This window comes from Ammospiza nelsoni, chromosome 1, assembly GCF_027579445.1.
Source record: "Ammospiza nelsoni isolate bAmmNel1 chromosome 1, bAmmNel1.pri, whole genome shotgun sequence".
In the NCBI taxonomy this organism is placed as follows: domain Eukaryota; kingdom Metazoa; phylum Chordata; class Aves; order Passeriformes; family Passerellidae; genus Ammospiza; species Ammospiza nelsoni.
In genome coordinates this window covers 26,389,475-26,410,535 of record NC_080633.1, presented here as the reverse complement: position 1 = coordinate 26,410,535, position 21,061 = coordinate 26,389,475, and the positions used below count along the sequence as shown (strand labels likewise).

General features: G+C 38.2%; 1 protein-coding gene across 5 annotated transcripts in view; it reads right to left on the bottom strand.

Annotated features, from left to right (window-relative positions):
- Positions 1-21,061, bottom strand: part of UMAD1 (UBAP1-MVB12-associated (UMA) domain containing 1) — a 77,939-nt gene that overhangs the window by 55,354 nt on the left and 1,524 nt on the right. For 3 of the 5 annotated variants that reach the window (XM_059480295.1, XM_059480278.1, XM_059480270.1), the window contains exon 2: positions 15,403-15,521. In XM_059480295.1, the coding sequence (XP_059336278.1) occupies positions 15,403-15,484 (82 nt within the window). In that variant the 5' untranslated portion in view covers positions 15,485-15,521. Of the gene's footprint in view, positions 1-15,402; positions 15,522-19,732; positions 19,785-20,589; positions 20,696-21,061 lie in introns of those variants that run through there. The other 2 variants (XM_059480261.1, XM_059480287.1) reach the window with 2 other exon arrangements.

Here is a 21,061-nt window from a genome sequence, read left to right as displayed (position 1 = left end):
GGTATGTTCTCATTGAAGAAGAATAGCAGGACACAAGACTTAAATGGTGCTTTGAGACCAAACCAGTTATTCAGTCTTTTCCTCACCGTTTTCCTGTTATTTGACTGCTTGGGAATCCTCCCTTAGAAAATATCACAGGGGATAGTCAAGAACTGTGGAGCTCCACTTCATTTATTAACTCCACATTTATCTTTGAATATTTTCCCCTTTAATATTACACCAAATTTATTTCTGCTGCACACACTTATTTTAATTGAAGCTATTCTTTCAGTTCACTGTTCAGAAAGCAATTAAGTGGTAATAGAAAAGAACATACATATGGATTGCTAGAAATATTTTGTTGAGAAGCAGGTGGTGTACATGCAGTAAAGTTTTAGTAGTGTTCTGTGAGAGTCAATACCACTGTCTAGTGTGTATGCTCTATTGTGTAAGCAGGGAGGGAAAAGACAACATGACCCTCCCATGCTAAAATACAGATGGAACTTATAGGGGAAAAATGGTAACCAGACATTCAGTTCACAATAAGGTAAAATATAACAAAGCCTCCCCATCTGCAATGCTTTTCCTTCAAACTGTATTTATTTGATCTATCTACAAAACTTACATCCAAAACATCCAAACACTTCCACCCTGACTGTAGCATGAATTACGCTCACCAGCAAGCGAAGGTTGCCGACAAAAATAACTGTACATAAATCCACCTTGAAAAAGTAGGAAAGCCACAGACACAGCCCCAAGTAAACTCATCCTAAAGGCTTAATGGGAACCTACAAACTGTTCCTGGGGCCACAGATACAGCCCCAAGTAAACTCACCCTAAAGGTTTAAGGGGAACCTACAAAGTGTTCCTGAGCTGCTCCACTGCATCTCTTAGATGGTTATCCTCAGGGTGTGTAGTCATGTGTACAAATAAGATGTTTTTATTTAAGAACTAAAATAATTTTTTACTAGATTATGGGGAGTCTAAGAATATAGAAAGCTCTTGGATACCTCTTTGTCCATCAAGTGTACAAGCTGAAAATCTTCTGTCTTTTGATAATAAATATGTCAGAAGTAAGGAGCATCTAAAGGTAGACAGGATTTTAACAAATGGCCAAAGTAAATACACTTCAGGGGATTTCTGCTTCTGCTTGACTAGCATTTCAGCATGTTTCTAAAGCAAGTGAGGTCACATTACTTATCCTGTTTACCTGCACGTTGTACTTCATAACTAGGTTTCACACACATCATTCAATTTATAATTCAGAATATCAGTTCTAGTTGGAAGCTGTTGTTTTGAAAGGAAGAAAGAAGGGCAAGGACATTTTATAACATTTTGTTCTGACCTTCAGATGATTTCTGGAGACAGTTTATATAGCATTTATCTATTTAATTATCTTAAATAATGCACTTAAAATCCTGAACTCAGAAACCATCAGCTTTTTTCAACACTGGTTCTGTTCTTTTGGGTGGTTTCACTGTAATAAAAAGCTTACCAGACATAAAGCAAAAGCAAAAGTCAAATATCCTCAGAGTACATCAGCCATCACCATCTGCTTGCAGCATGTCAGTGTAGTACATGTTCAGCCCTCTCAAAAGGGCAGAACAGACTGGACTCCTGAAGCACTACATCAATCAGCTGGTCCTTAACTTGCCTACCTGCAAGTATCACATCAGAGCACTTACACCACCTAAAGTCACACAGACAGATAACAAGATTAAGGGTTGGTCACTCTCCAGTTGGCAAAGGTAACAGGGGGTCTACATGAGGAAAGTCATCAGCAGTAGAATGGAAATAGCAGGAGCAGAATGGAAATAGAAGGTTTAAAACAAGAGCCTCTTAGAGTTTGTTCATTTGTACCCCGTGTTAAGCCCGATCTCCAGAGTCAAGATCAAAAGTGCCTAGACATGTTCTCACCAGAAATGTCTTAACTTCATAATTCATTCCCTGCACAAGAAGTTCATTGACTTTAGCTACAGAATGTAAGCAAACAGATGGCTTATGTTGCCAGGAATGTGCTGAAGACTTAAAGAAATATAAACCCAGAGGATTCAGAAGTTTCACTGGACCCAAGGGAAAGGGCAGGAAAAAAAAAGAGAAAGGAAGTAGTAGACAAGACCACTTACAGATATGACACCTTCTGAAATAAGAAAACAAAAGTGTAACATAGACATCCTTCGATTTAAATCTGATTCATCAAATAGAAAAGAAAACATTTCTTGCTCAAGAGTATCTGTTACAAAGGTCAGTATGCAAGATGTGCAGCTGAAAGTTACCTGCTGACATTAAGCAGGTATGAGCCTGTACTGCTCAACCAGTAAAAGATATAAGGAGAAATTGAGGGGGAGGGGAGTCTTTAAAGAAAAGTATAAAAGAAAGTATTGCCTTTCTGTATTAAAATAGAAGACTGCAAAAAGACCCAAACATTGCAAGACAAATTAGCTCAGGAGTATAAGGATAAAGACAAGACAAACACTATTGCACTATGGCCCTGAACAAATTTAGACCAACTTCCATAGCAGTACTGAGTGCTACAGGTTTAAAAACCTCAATAAAGCAATACGCAAGTAAGTAAAATTTTAAGAACATTTAATCTGAAGTTCTTAATGACTTCTTATAATCAAACTTGAAATCAGAATGTGCTGGACAGCTTTTACTGCACTATAGTTTTACTTTTTTTTACTATGAAGTTTTTCTTTACCTAGTTGATCAGGGAAGGGAAGCCAGTTGATGTAACTTTTTGGATTTCAGAAAAGCTTTCAATACTGTCTCCACAGGATCTTTCTGGAGAAAATGTCCAGCATTAAGCTGGAATAACACATCACGCAATGTGTGAACAGCTGGCTCGGGGGTTGGGTACAAAGGGTTACAGTGAACGGGGTGACATCAGACTGGTGACCTGTCACTAGTGGGGTTCTGCAGGCTCCATCCTTGGCCCTATGCTCTTCAACGTCTTTATTGAAGACCTGGACACAAGACTTGAAAGGATTCTAAGCAAGTTTGCAGATGATACAAAACTGGGAGGAGCTGTTGACCCCTCAAAGGCAGGGAGGCCCTGCAGAGAGACAGGAAAATCACCAACTGTATGAAATTTAACAAGGGGAAGTGCCAGATTCTGCACCTGGGATGGGGCAACCCTGGATGTACAGACAGACTGGGGAATGAGAGGCTGGAGAGCAGTGCCACAGAAAGGGACCTGGGAGTTCTGGTTGACAGAAAGTTAAATATGAGTCAGCAGTGCCCTGGTGGCCAGGAGGGCCACCCTTGTCCTGGGGGGCATCAGGCACAGCACAGCCAGGCAAGGGAGGGGATTGTCCTGCTCTGCTCTGGGCTGGGGCAGCCTCACCTTGAATAATGTGTGCAGCTTTGGGTGCCACAATATAAAAAAGACATTAAGCTGATAGAGAGTACCCAAAGGAGGGCAGCAAAGATGGTGAAGGGGCATGAGGGGAAGCCATATCAGGAGTGGCTGAGGTCACTTGGTCTCTTCAGTCTGGAGAAGAGGAGACTGAGGGGAAATCTCATTGCAGTTACAACTTCCTCATGAGGTGAAAAGAAGGGACAGATTCTGATCTCTTCTCTGGGTGACCAGGGACAGAACCAGAGGGAATGGCCTGAACTTGTGTCAGTGGTGCTTTAGGTTCAATATTAGACAAAGGGTGGCTGGGCTCTGGAACAGGCTCCCCAGGGAAGTGGTCACAGCACCATGGCTTATAGAGTTCAAGAAGTGTTTGGACAACGCTCTCAGGCACACGGTGCAACTCTGTGCAGGACAAGGAGTTGGACTTGATCTTTGTGGCTCTCTTCCAACCCAGCATATCCTGTGATACTATTATTTTACACAGAACAAGATCCCATTTCTTTTACCAGCCAGCACTGTCAGTCCCCCAGGAGGGCTGGGAGCCCCTGCCACCGGATCACAAAGCTGGCAGAAGGAATATGCACAAACAAAATGCACCCTCTTCCGCCAAACAGCTGTGCCTGCACGCACTGTCCAGCAACAAAGTAGGGCTTTTGAAAATCAAATTTTGACAGCTAATGAATGCATTCATGGCTGTCACAAGTTGAATATCACCCACAAGTATGATGCTCAATTATTTTGCTCCCTTCTTTGTTTTAAAAGTTTCTTAATACTCCTAAAAAGGTAGTGCAATAGCAAGGAGTTGCATGTATAGAATTTGACTGCTATTAATGCTACTTTAAATGAAAAGCGTATTATAACAAAGCACAACTCATTATCTTCACACAGTATGCATATTTTGCTATCAACAAGATTAGAAGTGGTAGGAAGCCTACAAAGGAATACTAGAAACAATAATCTAAGAAAGCAGCTGTCCTAAAACCCACAAAATGCATTAGGAACCTAAATTCAGTAGCTGTCACTTCTGCACCAGTGTCCTGGATCTGATTGGGAAGCAGCTTAACTCATGTCTCCCCTCACATTTCCCACTGCCTGTTTCAGACATGATGGGCACATTCCCCTTGTTTTAATTTCCAGGGAAAAGGAGAGCAGATACTGCTTTTACCCTCACCCTCTAAACCAGCCTACTCAAGAAACAATGGATCTGAAATCTGTTCCCTGTAGTCTGATGATATTCAAACTCCTGGCTGCCACAGGGAGCTCTCTCTGTCAGCTACACTTTAATTGCCTTGGGAACCTTTCTCCCCTTTCTTTGGAAGCTGGACCTGGCTCAGCCAAAAAGGAAAGGTTGCCTGGGACAGAAGTAAAACAAATCAGAACAAGTCTGAGCCTAATGCCTAGAAGCTGGCAACACATTCTGTCTCTTCATGCTGAAAATATTTTTCAAAAGCTTTAGTCATTTCATTTTAAGAAATAAAATGACTTTAAAAAAAGCACCACACACATGGGCCAGGGAGCAGAGATCAATATTCCCATTTTTGTACTCACAGGCCACTGAAGTTCAATGACTCATGCAGTATCAGAGAAGCTGCTGTGTCTTGCATTATTGAAGTAAAACCACTCTGCAAACAGTATAAACACTGGGAGTCCTCTCACTCAACTTTTAGACCTTGATGCTGGATGATGTGCATCTGACAGCACTCAGCCTATGCAGAGCTTGAGCTGAGGTCTCCTGCTTCTCAGATGAATGCTTGAATAAGCACAAATACACACCAAACATATTTCAAGAAGAACATGCTGTAACTTTAGCTTTTGGTCTTGAGTCAAGTGGACAGATGTGCTTGAGGTATGGTGCCTTGATTCAGACACTTCAACTCTGGAGCATACCGAGCATTCAAGCTTATTGCTGGTCTCTGCTTTTTGCCAGTAGGTCATTTCAGGCAAATATGCTCTAAACCGATTTTGTAAACTAAATTTCAGAGATGCTTAATTCTACTTCTTGGTTCACTCTTTCCATTTTTTTAAAAACACAGTAGACAGTACAATGAACTGAAAACTGCTACTTGTTCTTTACTGGGTCTCACCTTTGGGTTGCTCAATGGTAAAGCAGAAGTAAATTTTCATGAGAGCTGGTATATCCAACTGAAGTTTATATTCAACTGGAGTCAGTATTTAGACCTAATGAAAGCTCTTTGTGCATCTTTTTATAAGAGTGTTGACATAACTTGTGGGTTAGTAAAAGAAAACAATTCCAACCAAAAAAATCCTCTCCACAAGTTTGCCTCCTAATGAAGGGTGCATTGGTATGTGTATTTAATAAGAATCTTTTAAAGATAATATTGAATGCTTTCTGCTCCACTAGCTTTTCTAATGTTTTTGTAAAGCAAATCTTCTGTAGTCCTGCCCTTCTGCAAGACCTATGGGTGAAATAATTCAGAAAGAATCAGGTAGGCAAGTTCCCATTGAAAAACAAAATGGCAAAGAAATAGCCAGTTCCATTCCATCCCTCTCAAAAACCTCTGAAGTTTCAAACTAACTGAAATAAGGACAAAAATTAATATTATGGGTTTTGAATTGTTGCTCCCCCAGAAACACACTGTACCAACATTCTGAATTAAATCAACTTAAGCTTTTGAAGTATTTTCTGTCCATTATAATTTTTGCCCTATACACAGTTTTTATAGCGAATAACCATGTGTAAATTGAGGAAACAATATACAGAATTAAGGCTGGGATTGTATCCTGTAGTGTAGATGGGTAACTACTAACAGCAGGGGGTGTGCTAACAGATAAACAAACTGCACTAATGAATCAGCCCACTAGTTCTAGGAGGTAGTTGGGTTCTTCCTTATTTTTTATTGTCATGTAGGATATCCCCATGACAATGGAAATAGCATTAGTTTACTAAAATTAGTGGACATTTCCTAAAAGATATAAAAAGCACAAAGTTAAATGATCATGTCAGAATATAATTAATAATTTCCCCAGCAAGCCATGGTCAATGTTGTGTGCAAATGCTTCTTTTTGACTGAAGGAAGAGAGTAAATGTCATTGTTGTCCACAAAACCCTCATTTGTGGAGGAAAGCATTATGTAGAAGCTGAAGATCATTCAGCTCTGTGAGCAGACATCAGAAAGCACATTATATTTTTGGTAACCTCCAAAGACATGTTAGGGCAAAAACAGATGAAATAGCACTGAAATGCAAAATAACTGAATGGGTAAGTTCCCTATGTCCTTTAATTTATTTTTCCAGAAATGTACTGAAAATGTACTCAACTAGTATACCAAGAAGGAGCAGCTAAAAAACCCACATCTTTCTGGCCAAGATGACAAGCCACCTTTCATTTTTAAGAGAAAGCCTTACACTTATGTTACTATTTCACCTTGAGGCCTATGATATGACTGATTTGAAGCACTTGTAAAACACAGAACAAAACCTTTTGAGTTTCTTTATAATATCTAATTAAAAATAATAAAGACAGTATATCTTTGGAAAACTAATTTTTCTTCTTCCAGTGGAAAAAAAAAAGTACAAAAACATTTATTTGCCAGAGATAGTGAGGGTAGTGTGTAAAATAAGTTCAACATAACATTTCCTTCTGAGAAAATGAACACTGATTAACATCTGTAGAAGTATGAATGACTCCAACCAGACAGGCAGTGATTGCATGAGCTAATGACTAGGGCCCTCTTTGCAAGGAATGATCATGTCAGTATGCTGTAAATTGCTGAAAGAGGGACTTCAACCTGAATTTATCACTTGCCAGAACATCAACTTGTGCTCCTGCAACACGTTTTCACCTCCTGTTTTTCAGTTAGCTGTAGCTGTGGGTCCACTGTATATAGGCAAATCAGATTTGGCCTAAAAATATGTTCTCATACCCTGAATTATTTTCTGTGCATCATAAAGCAAAGAAACTTTTAATTCTAAAAGAGATATAATGACCAGCATGTTCTGGGAAACAAAGTTTACAACCAGCATTTGAAAATCCATACTTTTACGCTATATTTTACTGGTTTTACTCTGTTTTACAATAGGCAATTTTCCTTTTGTATATTTCAACTTGAAATTGCTTAAAGAATGCTATATAGGCCAATAGACTATGGCACTGCTACTAGAGAGTGAACTTCTACATATGGGAGTAAAACTGTCAGAAGCCAGGTGTCAAAAGTGACTGCCCTACTATAAGAAAGGTTAAAGAATACAGTCTCAGCTATGTAAACACATCATTGTAGACCAGTCACGTCAAAAAAATTTTTCTAAGAAAAAATTTCTAGCAAAAAAGGGATTTTCTTCTTCAGCACAGTCTGCTTCCATCAGTATTTGCAAAAACTAAAATCAGTAGGACCAAACCTCTGAGGAGCACTTTGGAGACCTGGATTGTAGAAAGTGACTATTATACATCAAGTCTGAAGGCAGTTAATATGAAAAACAGGAATGCAACCCCAACCAATATTTTCTTAGAGGACTGGCAGCAAACTGCCAGATGCATGTGTGACCTCAAAACAACCTTTTGCCAGATGCCTCTTTAACCTCTTACAATTACATCAGCTTCTAAAAAGACAGCTACATTTTACCATTTTCTTCCTTTGGTTATGCAAATTAAGAAGATGTGCTTAATAGACAGAATGCAAGTGTTTGGTTCCATGCATTCTGTCTCCTTCCAAAATAAAGCTGCTTGATACAGCAGCACAAAATTCTTTATTGCCAGCATTAAAACAAGTTAAACAAGAAGTCTTCATCTTCTTTTTTTTCTCCTCCCTGGAGTCCACGGTCAAAACCAGGTAACTTTTTAAGATAGTTGTGAGTTAAGGGGCCAAGACAATATTCAGCCAAAGTAAACAGTAAATCACTTTTGATACTATTTACCATTTTTACATAAATAACCTTTTCTTTCATAAAAAGTATGCCACACATTTTATGTTACAATCAACAGAAGCCAACACAACCATTCACAATATTCAGATTCAAAACCGGCCTGTATGTTAATATTTTGAGAAGGGCATTTGCTGCAAATTTAAAAATAATAAATTCATAGGATGAAAGCATCATAAGTATGTTCCAGGGGCTCAACCCCTAGAAAGCAAAAGGAAGAGAAATTATGTGGAATGAAAAGTAACTAGGTCATGTATATTAAAGTGCTAAATATACTAACATCTGATCTGTGGCTGAGAGAACTGTTTTTAAAATCTAGAGGTGTAAAATAAATGAAGAAATGCAGTCATTTGTGAACAAAAACATTCTTTGATGATGCATTAAAGAGAAAGACTCCTTCTGCTGTATAGAATCCAAGAGGAAAAAAAAAGCATTTCCTTTAAGAAATATACCTCCTTATACAGCAAAACAATGAATTTCAGTTGTTCTGTAACCCAGATCCTTTAATCTGCATAAGAGATGCTGACTGAGTTCACTCAACCAAATCACTACTGGCTTTCAGAATACAATCAACACATGCTTTTCAACAGTATTAATATAGCATGAAGCTTGTGCTCCTAATTATTCATGTTTTTGCATTCTGTTTTTTCCCCCTGCTGTAAAATATGCAAATTTACTTCTTTGTGTTATTTAGGTCCCACATGGGCCTCAACAGATCTGTTTGGAACGAATTACAAGCCAACATCTAGATACATGCTGTCAACATTTCAAGCTTCATTGTTTTTATTAGGTTGGAATGTCATTATAGATTTGATATTAGGCTTTAAAAAGCGTTTTATAAATCTCTTGAAAACCTAGAGTCTAATCAAATGGTGCACTGATAATTACTACTAGTGCACTTTTGTGTGTGAAAGGGGGAGAGCAGAGCCCTGGGAGCCCTGAATCCGAGGGAAATCCCCATCTAGTGGCACCTCTGAAAAGCACAGGTTGTTTTTGTGCAAAATTAGTCCCAAAGAGGATTAGTTTGACTTCATCACTGAATGGAGACATTACCTCCATATGCAACTAAGGATCGGTAACAGGAGAGGACTGTTTCTTCTGAATTCCTCCTCCTCCTCCTCCCTTTTCAATCAACTCTGGCTGCAAAATTCAATGCCCAGATGAACTACTGTGGTTTTTAAGTATAAAAACCATAAAGCAGCACTTCAGGAAAGAGGTCACTTCAAATACTGTAACTTCTTACTGTGCATCAAAAGGGTTCACTTACAGTGGCACAGGCTGACATGTATAAAGTATTCTTTAGATAAAAGTATTAACAGATATCCCCAAATCTCAGATTACTATAAAATTAGTATTAAATATTTTAACCTCAAAACCCATAAAAAAACAGTAGCTTGGTTATTCAAAAACTATAAGGTTGGAAATTACTACACAAGTGCCTCCTGTTACATAAAAAAATAGGTAATGTAAGCCCATTGATGCAGAAAATGAAAGGACATTGAGACACTGCTTTTTTCCAACTGGCACAAGGCCTTGTACATTTCTTTAATGTAACAGTATATTTTAAAACACTGCAGCCCAACCTTCCCTACTAGCACCACTCAAAAGCTCCTTAAATATTAATGAAAAAGCAAAGTAGATATTTACAGGGACTTACTACACATTACTACTAACTCCTGGAAAACAAACAGCAGCAGTAACACTAGGATTTTACAAATCTCTTGATACATTTAATCTTTGAGGTGTGTATGCAGAGGGAAGAAAGCAGAAAAAGTATTTGATTTGCAGTAATGAACTAGTAAGGGGGTACTCCTTTGTTTCAGGAGTATCAATATATTAAATTTCCATTTCATAACAGATTCTCTCCAGAAAATTTATACATATATACATTTCTCTCAGACACAAACATTGAAGGGGTTCTTAAAAAAATATATGTAGAGATCTTTACTACTAAGATCAATATGGAAACTGTAAGGATTCTATTGTAAGGCCTTTTTTCATGTTGGGAAACACTGGGGGTGTCACTTAATTCAAATACGCACTTTATCCAAAGTACTCCAAAAAACTACCTGCATACAGAGTAAATTCATGGCAAAACAGAAACTGCAATTTGGAGAGGAACAAATATTCATAAAATTGTTCTTTGGAAAAACAATCTAGATTTCCAAAACTAAAAGCTGACTTGGGCTTATTATTTTACTTTTTGGTATCTTCAGTACAGAAGATTTCCCATTTATTAAAGATTTCTTCTGCAATATTAGTTCAGTTGACAAAGGGAAGCTTTCATCTGGATGTAAATCATACTTTTCACAGTTTCACAGAGGAGTGAGGATACTCCTGCCTACAGATGAGGATGATCCCCTAAGAAGGATGATTTAACTCAACAATATAGACACTGAATAGATCAGAGGAAGGTGCAAGTACCTCACTTGAAATAAGACAAAGTTCAAATGCCTTGCTGAGATTAACTTAAAAGAGTAAGTCATACCTGACCACCAAAATTTTAAGATAAGAATAGCTGTTATCAGTCACCATAATTTATCAAACTCCCTGTGTATTCTTTTTGCAGCCTGACTTTGTCATAGCAGGTTGTAATCATGAAATCAACAACATCCCACTTCTCACAAAATGTTCTCAAATTTTTTACCTGTCAACTGGTATTAGTACCAGTTCTTTTCTGTATTTTTAATAAAGAAGAAATAATTGCCTTATACTGTATTTCGTCTCACAGGATGAGAAACAGTAGTTCCCACCTCCTTTTCTGTGACATTTTAGATGCTGGTGTGAGCCTGAACACGTTTGCTCTATAGAGTTTCTTCTCTTCAAACATCATCATTGAAACTGAAGGGACACTGATTAATTGAACAAATCCAAGACTCATTTAAATATCACAGAGCATTCTATTTATTTGGAAAAGATTTCAAAACCCTTAATTTCTTATGTCTGTGTCTATTTTCTATTGACAGGAAACCTGACAGGCAAAAATCGTGCTTACTCCAATAGGGATAAATATTAACAAATAAGCATTAAACCAAAAATTGCTCATAAATTCTAGATGGCTGTCCTAGATAGCTCTAAGAAAGCCCAGTAGAAAGTATGGAGGTTCACAGTGCAGAAGTGTATATTTAGTACAAAATTCCTCCAAACTGTCTTATCATGGCCACAGCCTCCCTGTGTCTGTGACAATAACTACTGTGATGAGAATCCTGTGCTTGTTCACTTTTCCTTAGGTACTTCCTCATTGAAAAAGCTTCATTACAAAATTTCCCAATCTCAGAAAATGACCTTTAGGTGACACTTAAGTGCTCCCTGTAAGTACCAATACTCCCTACCACTTGTTAAGAGGTTTGCACCTGAAGCTGAGAGCAGAACTCTGAAATGACAGCCTATGTTAACTTACATATTAAAGAACGAAAGTGAAATCTGTCCTAGGTTCAGGGAAGAAAACAGAAGTTAAATATGTTTAAAAATCAGGTTTGTCAGCACACAATTCAAAAGTAAACATAGCCTTGAACTCAGGCATGGTCAAACAACCAGATCAAGAGTTCTTCAGAGAACTGTGCTGCCTGCAGACACAGTGAGAGACAACACAACCCTCTGGCTGTCCAGGCCTGAGCACAGCACGGGGCTCAGCAGCCCCTGCCCAGTGCCAGGGCTCTGTCTCTCTGTGCCCATGGCCAGCACAGACCCAATGCAGCCCGAGCACATCCAGCAGGGCCAGGCAGAGAGCTCTGGGAGAAGCCTCATTCCTTGGTCCTTGCCAAAGCAGCCTGCAGGGATGCCTGGGAACCTGGGTGACCACAATGCTCTGACCCAACTTCCTGGCCTGGCCTCAGATGTGTCTGATCCCTGCAGAAGTGCCTGGCACCAGGGTCTCAGCTGGCCCTGGGCCCTGTCCCCAGAGCTGTGGTGTCCTTGTCCAGGGAGTGTGGCACTGCCCTGCTCCTCAGGGAGGTCTGTGCCCAAGCCCCTGCACCCTTGGCACCCTCGCTGGGCTGCAGGCTCACCTGCCTGCTGGAGCCACCAGCGTTGGCTGCTCCCTCCCTCTGGCTCACTGCAATTCTCTCAGGAAAAGTAAACAAGACCCTGCACATCGGGCTCTTAAACCAAACCTGAAGCCAAAACTAACTTCTCGCAGTCCTTTTGAAAGAGGACCTACAGAACAATATTCTAATTGATTTTAGCTATTTTTATGATATTTTAATTATGAGGGTGATAAGACACTGGAATAGGTTGCCCAAAAAGTCATATTCAAAGTCAGGTTGCACAGAGCTTTGAATGACAAGGTTTATTAAAAGATGTTCATGCCCATGGAGGCAGGTTGGACTAAATGATCTTTAAAAGTGCCTTCCAACCCATTCTATGATCTTCAGTTGCTTCAAGCAAAAACCACCCACCCCAGTTGCACCATCAGCACCGTGGGGATTTTGCAGAGTTTCCGACTGTCTTGCCAAACACACATGGGAAGCAGCATTGCTGTCTCAGTTTTTCAGTTCCTGATCTTAGACTGAGATTAGGACTACAGGACATTTGGATCTTTGAGACTGCTGGGAGATTTTTAGTTGTGTGCCAAACCAAAATGCATTAAAACTGTATTTTTCTCTAAGGCTAGCAATGAATGGTAGGTTGGAATTTATTTTCTATTACAAAACGTGAGGAATTCCTAAAGAACCACTACTCTCCAAGATTCCCAAGCTAACTGAAAATTACTTGTTTTCTTAATTCTGGCTTTCAGAATGTTAACATTAAAAACAATTTGTGATGATCAGGAAAGCCTCTGAAATGTTTTTCCATATTTCTGCATTTGATTCACTCATCAAAACCAACTGTGTGTGTTATGCCCATTTCAGATGCCTCTTTTCCCTTTTCAGAGTAATAGTTCTGCTTGTTACAGAACAGGCACCATTTTTACAGCTTCATGAAGAGATGAGATGACCACTACCCAGAAAATAAGTGAACTGGTAGTTAGACATAAAAATGTTTTAGTCTCTGGTAGGAAATTATATTTTATATTTATTTTGTAGAGAGACAATTACAAATTATTTTTGCTTGACTCCCACACATGCAATATTTACCCCAAAACCCAAAACAGAGAATTTCTTTCAGCTGCTAGGCTGTAAAGTTGGTTTTGTTGATTCTGCTGTTTTCATGAGTCACCTTTCTAGTCAGACACTGAATTCCCAAATGCATTGATACTTTAAAAGGAAAAGGTATATTTCAAACATAGCAATTTATAACAAGACTTGGAGAAGTTATGAAAAGAAAAGAAAAAATCATTCTCGGGATTTGACACGGCAATAGCTGTGATGGAGCTTTCTCAGTAAAGCACTGAATTTTCTTCTCACTTTTTCAAATATCAACCAATACAGAAAGATTCCTCCTATGTCCACAGTAGATTGGTGAACTAGGCTTTTTGTTCTTATATGCCCTGAATGAAAGACTAGGTTTAAGAACCAACTTAAAATGTCAGAAATTAAATTCTCACTCCCTCCAAGAGTGTTCACTGCCTACAGCAGTATTCACACTAATGGACCCAGAAATCTGCTACTGAGATGTGTTAAAGGTATTTACAATTGGATTTCCAGAATATTTTACACCAGTTTAGAAAAGCTTCAGAATATTCCATCTGAGTAACAAAATAGTAACTAACAGAATGGCTAAGTGGTGTGGTTTGGATTTTTTTTTCCCCACTGACACTGTTCCTAGACAAGAACACCCCTTCCAGATAAATATCTACTCAAGTCCTGACCCATAATTCTGCAACTACATTTGTCTTGCAAGACAGTGATATGCTTCACTGATAAGGCTGATGGCAGCTCTTCAGCCAGGGCAGTCCATTTCATTGCAGACAGCAAAATTAACTGCTGTCTGAGCAAAAAATAAAAAATAATAAAAAGGAGAAGACTCAAATGAAATTGATTGTTCTTAAATTTATATTTAACAGATAAATTTTATGCAAATTTATGTAAACAAAGTTTAAATAGACACTGATAGTATTTCAGGAAAAAGGAATGAAGCTAAATTGAATGCACAATCAGGACATAGCAACATTTGGGTGCAGAATTCTGCATATTATAGAAACTGAAATGCTAAATGGTGTCCAGACTTTTTGGGGATGATAATTATGTGTCTCCTTTGACCCTTCCACAATGCAAATGCTGGAGTGACTTGATGTAGCCATCAGAACTGCTGCAGGTGAACAAAATCTAGTGGAAAGCAGCCATTAAGCATGACAACACAGTCACAGATGTGAAACAGATTTGTTTTAATGGAGAACTTTTGCCAGAAATCTAAGTTCTCAGAAAGGGTTCCAATAGTCTCTCATACTGTAGACTTCAATAATGTAAGGGCTTCTCTAACTTGAAAATGCTCAAGAAGAAGTAACAATTAAACAGAGAAACACTGTGAGATTCCTGATAAGAATGAGTCAGTAAATCAGAGCAGAAGAAGCTGAATATTGATGATGACAGATTCACAAGGAGGAAAACAAATTGTCAAAAGAGAAAAAAGAAAAGGATCAGTTTTGGCATAACAGCAATTTTTTTTTCTCTTCTGCACACTTAAGCTGACCTGCAAAATTGTAAGACCTCGATCAAAGCTCCAAATTTAGCCAATTCACAGGTGTGTATATTTCAGATTAGTTTTTGAATAAAAAGAAGACTTTGAAAACCCCAAACTGCTTAATTCTTATCAAACTAAAGAGTCAGGTTCTGAGACAGAGCATCTACATTCACCATGACCAGAAACTCATAAACATCTCTTGGTTTCTAATACAAAAAGTCTGGGGGTAAAATGAAAATGAAGGAACCTGAATAAAAGCCAGTCCTTTAAAAACTGCAGTAAGACATTCCCTTCCCACAATTCTAATCATAAAGCTAGAAGTCTAAACTTTGACCATCACTGTTTTGTAAGGATGTAACTTCTCCCCACTCAGTATGAAAGGAAAACAAGAAATTACATTTTCAGTGGTCCTGAATATGAGTTCAGACTTATGTAAATAAAACTTCAGCTATTTAGTCCAAATGAGCAGACTAGGAAAATTAACTTGTCAGGAAAAGTTAGAATACTGAACAATTTTTATCATGCCTTCTCTTAACATTTCATTTAGTCTAAGCATCTCAAAGAAACTTCAAGATCAAAATTTGAAAGATGAAAGAATCGCTTTATACAGAAGCACCACTTACCCACAATAACAAATCCATCTGCTTCTCTCTCTGGCACTGTGACCTTCTTTGAATCTTGACTTTTTCGGAAGAAGCTGAACATAGTCTCTTTGGGTTCTTTTTGTCTTCTAAGGTGTTATCTAAAATGAAGACAAAATATGTTAAATAAACATATGATAACAGAACTTACAGTAAGTTCACATAACAGAACCACCAACAGATATCACAAACAAGACTTTTTTTTGTCCTGCTGGGGACCTGTGGCAACTCAGTACTGACTATTCATATAAACTGCCTAAAATTCTGCTGTTACAAGTTATCAGGCACTCCAGATCATACACTATGTATGTAGTAAGGCCATATACCTAATCTTTATTACCCAATTTGAAATATCAGGCATTTTTGTGTCAGATAAATTACCTTGTTGATGCAGCAAGTTTCTTCAAGAGGCAAGAGTAGAGTGGAGCACAGAAGGCTTTTATACAAAGTTATGAATGGAGAGGAATCATCAAAAAAAATCAAACAACAAACTAACAAAAACTTTTTCTCAATGAAAATGAAAGATGGAAGCTCCTTTCAGCATTTATATTTTATATCAAAAATATGAAATATGTATTCATATTTTTCTGCTACTTTGTATTGTGATTAGACAGGCTTTCTCTTCAAAGAGGGCAGTAACTGTTTTCAGTTTTCCAGTTCACAATCTTAAAGACAGCCTAACAGTTGAGTATGTTTGATTAACAGTTACCAATGATTTCCTTAAAAGAAAAAGCAGCAAAATCATTTGTAGCAATTTTTTGCAACAATAATTGATTAAAAGAATCTTCCAAGGCAGCTCCACTGCTAGAACAAAACAAGGAAACAATTGGGATAAAACCATGGACTGCAGAAGAAAATGCTCAGTATCCCCTCTCTCAGGACTGGAAGATTACATAGAAGCAATTATGAGTAGCTTAAATAGGACAAAAATACTAAAAACCCATGAAGGGACCCATGAGGGTCACTCAAAGGCTGAACTTGGACCCCTGGACAACACCAATCCATGGAGCAGCCTGTGGTCTGGCTGAAACACATTATGTGCTGAACACAAAGAGGAAGGCTTAAATAAAGGCATGCAAAGACCTTCTCTACTAAAATACCCATATAAAATTGGGAAAGGTAGAATAATGTAATTTCAACTTTGAAGCAGAGTTTGAGGAGCAGAATTCTGATGTATTTTGCAGACATCAACATGTTACAGAGAAGGGACTGACAAATCAATAGCAACATCAAATATACATCTCCAACAGAGGAAAGGACTCCAGGGTAAAGAATTAAAGAGGAATACAGAGTCAAGTTTCAGTAACATTATTTCACACTGAATTTAACAAAGAAGAATCTTTAGAATGTGGGAAAAAGTGAAGAGTGCTACTGTGAAATGTGCAGATTAAAAAAAAAAAAAGAAAAAAGAAAGATAAGAATCCTGGATTAACTACTTGCTGGAGTTCTTCATTCCCCACCCAAATATTCATGATACCATAAACAAGACTTTTTTTGCCCTGGCCAGGGACCCTTGGCGACTAAGTACTGACTATTCATATAAACTACCTAAAATCTTGCTGTTACAAGTGATTGTACACTCCAGAAAGTCCTGTGTGAAGTGCAAGCACTGGCCTGGAACAGTGTATAAATAGATCATGGCAAAAGCAGCAACTATTCAAACTGTGGCCTGATACCTGAGACTTGAAGACTGAATAGCCCACAGCCTGGCCTGCTTGCTGATGCTGACACAGTGCAACTTCTGGCCACCAAATAAACTACATTAATGTGCACAAAAACAGAACAAACTATTCTGTGATCCAATCCCAGGAACGCAGTTATTTTTAAAAAATGATATCTTACAGCACTTTATTCCTTTTCACTTGTTTTCCTACCTTAGCAAAAGAAATAGTGATATTTCCAGTTCCATGGAGATTACACAGTAGAAAATCCTAATTATCTCATTTATTCCTTACCTCCCCCCACACCCAGGCTCAACACATGGCGCCAGCAGCATATTCCTTTTTCAGCCCTGAGGGAATAAGTCTTCTCCTGCTACCAATTAGGGTTGTCAGTCCCATAGCTCAAGTGGTAAAAACCTGTGCTGTAATGCTTGAGAGTCAGGTTTCTGCTCCAATGATGTATGAAGGAGAGGCATTTGTGGAACAGTTTAAAATGCAATTTTACCTTCATCCTAAGTGTGCCACAACAAGAAGCAAAATCAACTTGATGTGCAAAATCTTACAGATAGCTTTGGTAAAGGCTCAGATTCCAGTTAGTCACTTGAGGTGCCAGAGCTGCAGTTGCTCCAATCACATTTTTTTCTCTTTTGAGATCTGCATTATTGTACAGTTTTCAGCTCTATCACTTAATGTCCCCCTTCCCTTCTTTGTAGCACAAAGAAAAGCATCTTAATCAGTATATACATGGCACAAAAGGCTTGTGTAGGGAACCATGCACTTTTAGTCTTTTAAATCCTCCATACTTAACATACCTAAACGTCACTGCTTAAAAGATAATAGGCATTTAAATTCAGAGTAAATTAGCAATCAGGACAATTTGATCTAGCCAAATTAAGGTTACAAGCACTTTCACATACTAGATTTTTTACTGTCGTTGACACTATCCTATTTTTTTTTTTAAACCCAAAGGATTCATCTTATCTACATACATAAGTGCTGATCTTCATTTTGGAATTTTCGGTTTCTGATGTAGCTTAATTCCACTGCCAGCAGTATTTCTCTAACAGAAAACAAAAAACCCAAACTAAACAAAATTACAATCAAAACCCACATATCGGTTTGTCTGAGGCAGAAAACCAAGCAAAATGAACGAAAGTACATCCAAAGCTTGGGCCTCAATCCTTACTCTGTTAAAATCACCAGTCCAGCACTAGGAAAACAGAACCTGCTGTATTTTGTGCCTGTGAATGTGGGGAGGCAGTATAAAAACCACATTTTAAAAAGACTAACATGTTTCCTTCTCTAGCAGCCTCTTAGAAACAAAAGTTGTGTAGATTTTCTTGTTGAAGGAAGAGCTCACCAACTATTACTTTCAGCTTTTCGGTAGCTTTGTTGAACACACCATTAAGTATAAACTAAAAAACAAAGAATTATTAAAAAAAAAAAAAAGAGGGGTGGCACAAAAACAAAAAATAGAGCTGGCACAGAAACAAAAACCAGAGCTATAGACAGTACAGCATGGGTAAGGGAAAGACTGTAGACAGGCAATGCATTTGTGATGCTCTTTTAAGAATCTTATCAACTGTGCTACTTCAAAAGTAAACATAAATCTCCCCAGCAACGGGAAATGCAACCACTAAATTTCTTGAATCACATGTTAAAAACAGAACAAAGCCCCTATCCAACAAAGAAACACAGAGCTGAATGGAAACACTCGTGCTCTTGAAGATAAGGACACAGTTTAAGCTCTTGCAGAATCAGGCTGCAGTTTTACTACTTTTAGATAAGATGAGGTTTCAGGTAATGAAAGCTCAGAACAACCAGTTTCATACAAGTTTCATTTCAGAGTAAAAATTAAACTGGAAGTTTGGAGACCTGGATGCACAGTCACACAGACCTGAGGAAAAAAACACTTACTTGTGGGGGTTTTTTTAAAAAGCTGTCAGCACAAAATCACACAAAATACACCCACCATTCAGAGATAGTACCACATTCCTGCAGTCATTTCTGCTATATAGCACAGCACTTTTCCCTTCCAGATGGGATTAATTTTATTTCTATAGGAGACCTGAAATTGAATTCACTGCCTAAAGATAAAAATCTCCCTTGGTAGGAATATGCAATTCCCTTCCTCCTCATGTTTCTCTCTTACAAAAAAAGTGAACACAATCGCTGATAGTTAAGAATAATGCTTTTGGCACAGCTTCAGTCATTAGCAAATAATAAGCTCTGAGCTACAGCAATTCTGTGAGGCCGCAAAAAATATTTTGTGTTTCTATGAGGCTCTGAGAACATACGAGGCACTGGACAAAGATGAGTTACAGAGCTGCACAAAGGGGTTAATTTATTCCTCCTGCATTTTGTCAGTCCCCTTAACAAGAACTATAGGCGACCTTTGAGCCAAACCAATATGTTAAATCCAATAAAGTTTTTCTATACAACAAAGATCTTAGTATATATACTATTGATTTTCAGCCTTTTCTGAATGTTCACAAAACCAGAGAAGAATCATAATTTAATGTTAAAAACACCAAAGATGCAGACTAAGATGAAGAGACAATGCCCAGCAATACAGCAAAGCAGAATTGCAGTGACACTGCCAGTGATTACATAAATGATGAAATGAGGACAGAAGAAAACACAAAACTGACCTTAAAGAAAGAACTGGAATAATTTCACATCTAGCAGCTTAAGATAGACAATCTATGGAAAAAGCAAACAGAGCATCAGAGCAATTCTCACTTCCATACTACCATCTGCTGTGATTCACCAATAAAGCAGCAATCAGCAAAAGAGCAAGATGTTTACAGCCCTGTGCAATCCTTCTTATCATGAAAACAACCAATTTAAGAGTCAAGAATATGTGTGTTGAAAATATTCTCTGTGACACCAAAAGAACAGTTTAAAAGCTTTTGGCCTAGTCTAAGTTACTACATGAAGAAGGAAAAAAAAAAAAATAATTTTTTGCTCTGGCATTAACATTAGTCATGGTTCTTTAGTTCATATTTCTTGAAAGCAGAAGAACCAAAAGTACCACAAGAAACCCATTCTTTTTTAAAAAGGGATTTATGTATAATGAAACATTAACAAAGATTTTTTTTTCTGTATTACATAAAGTGTTTGTATTTCTATTTAATGCTTTTATAAAATTTAAGGAAAGCAGAAATACAAGAGCTATATAACCCAAATTACCGTAATATAAAAACACTTGAAGAGGCTGAATCATAAAAAATCAGCCACAACCAAGTCAGACAATAAAAGCACAGGTGACAAAAACAAAGCCAGGAGTGAAATAACAGCACTTAAACTGATGTAAACATTCAAAACCCTGAAGACAGGAAATGCAAAAAGAGAAAGCTAGGTGTTAGTGAAACACAATACTTGACAGGCTGAAGCCCACTGTTTTCCCTTCAAACAATTTTCTTTTGAATGCAAACCTTCAACAGCTGCTAAGTGTGATACAGACACACATTTGTAAGAACTTGTACATGTTTTTCTCGATGCTGACCTTTCAAACTCTTCAGCCCTAGAAGGGCCACTGTGCAGCAGCCTGCTGCACCTCGCTCCAACAGCTCCAGTGATGAGATCTCTCCTTTCAAAAATCTGAAGATATGCTAGGGAGGTGAGGGTATTTTCTTGCAAATGAAATACTGAACAGGTGAATGTCACAGCGACACTGAGGGGACAGCAAGCAGCTAAATCTCATATAAGATTTAAGTCCAGAGCACTCCCTGATCACATGCTGGCTCTGCACAGCTTGTTTCCTTGGCAAGCTGACACAAGCCACTGCCATATAACAACACTAGCCCAGCCACCTAACCAAACCACTTGGTACTGGTTAGCAAGCTGAACGGGCCGTGCCTGGCTACAAGAGACAGTCAGCACACAGGCAGTTTCGTGATTGTCCTTTTAAGCCAGAGCAGAGTTAGATTTTCCCAAGTACTTCCTGAAACACCAGTCTTGGAAAATAAAAGGACATC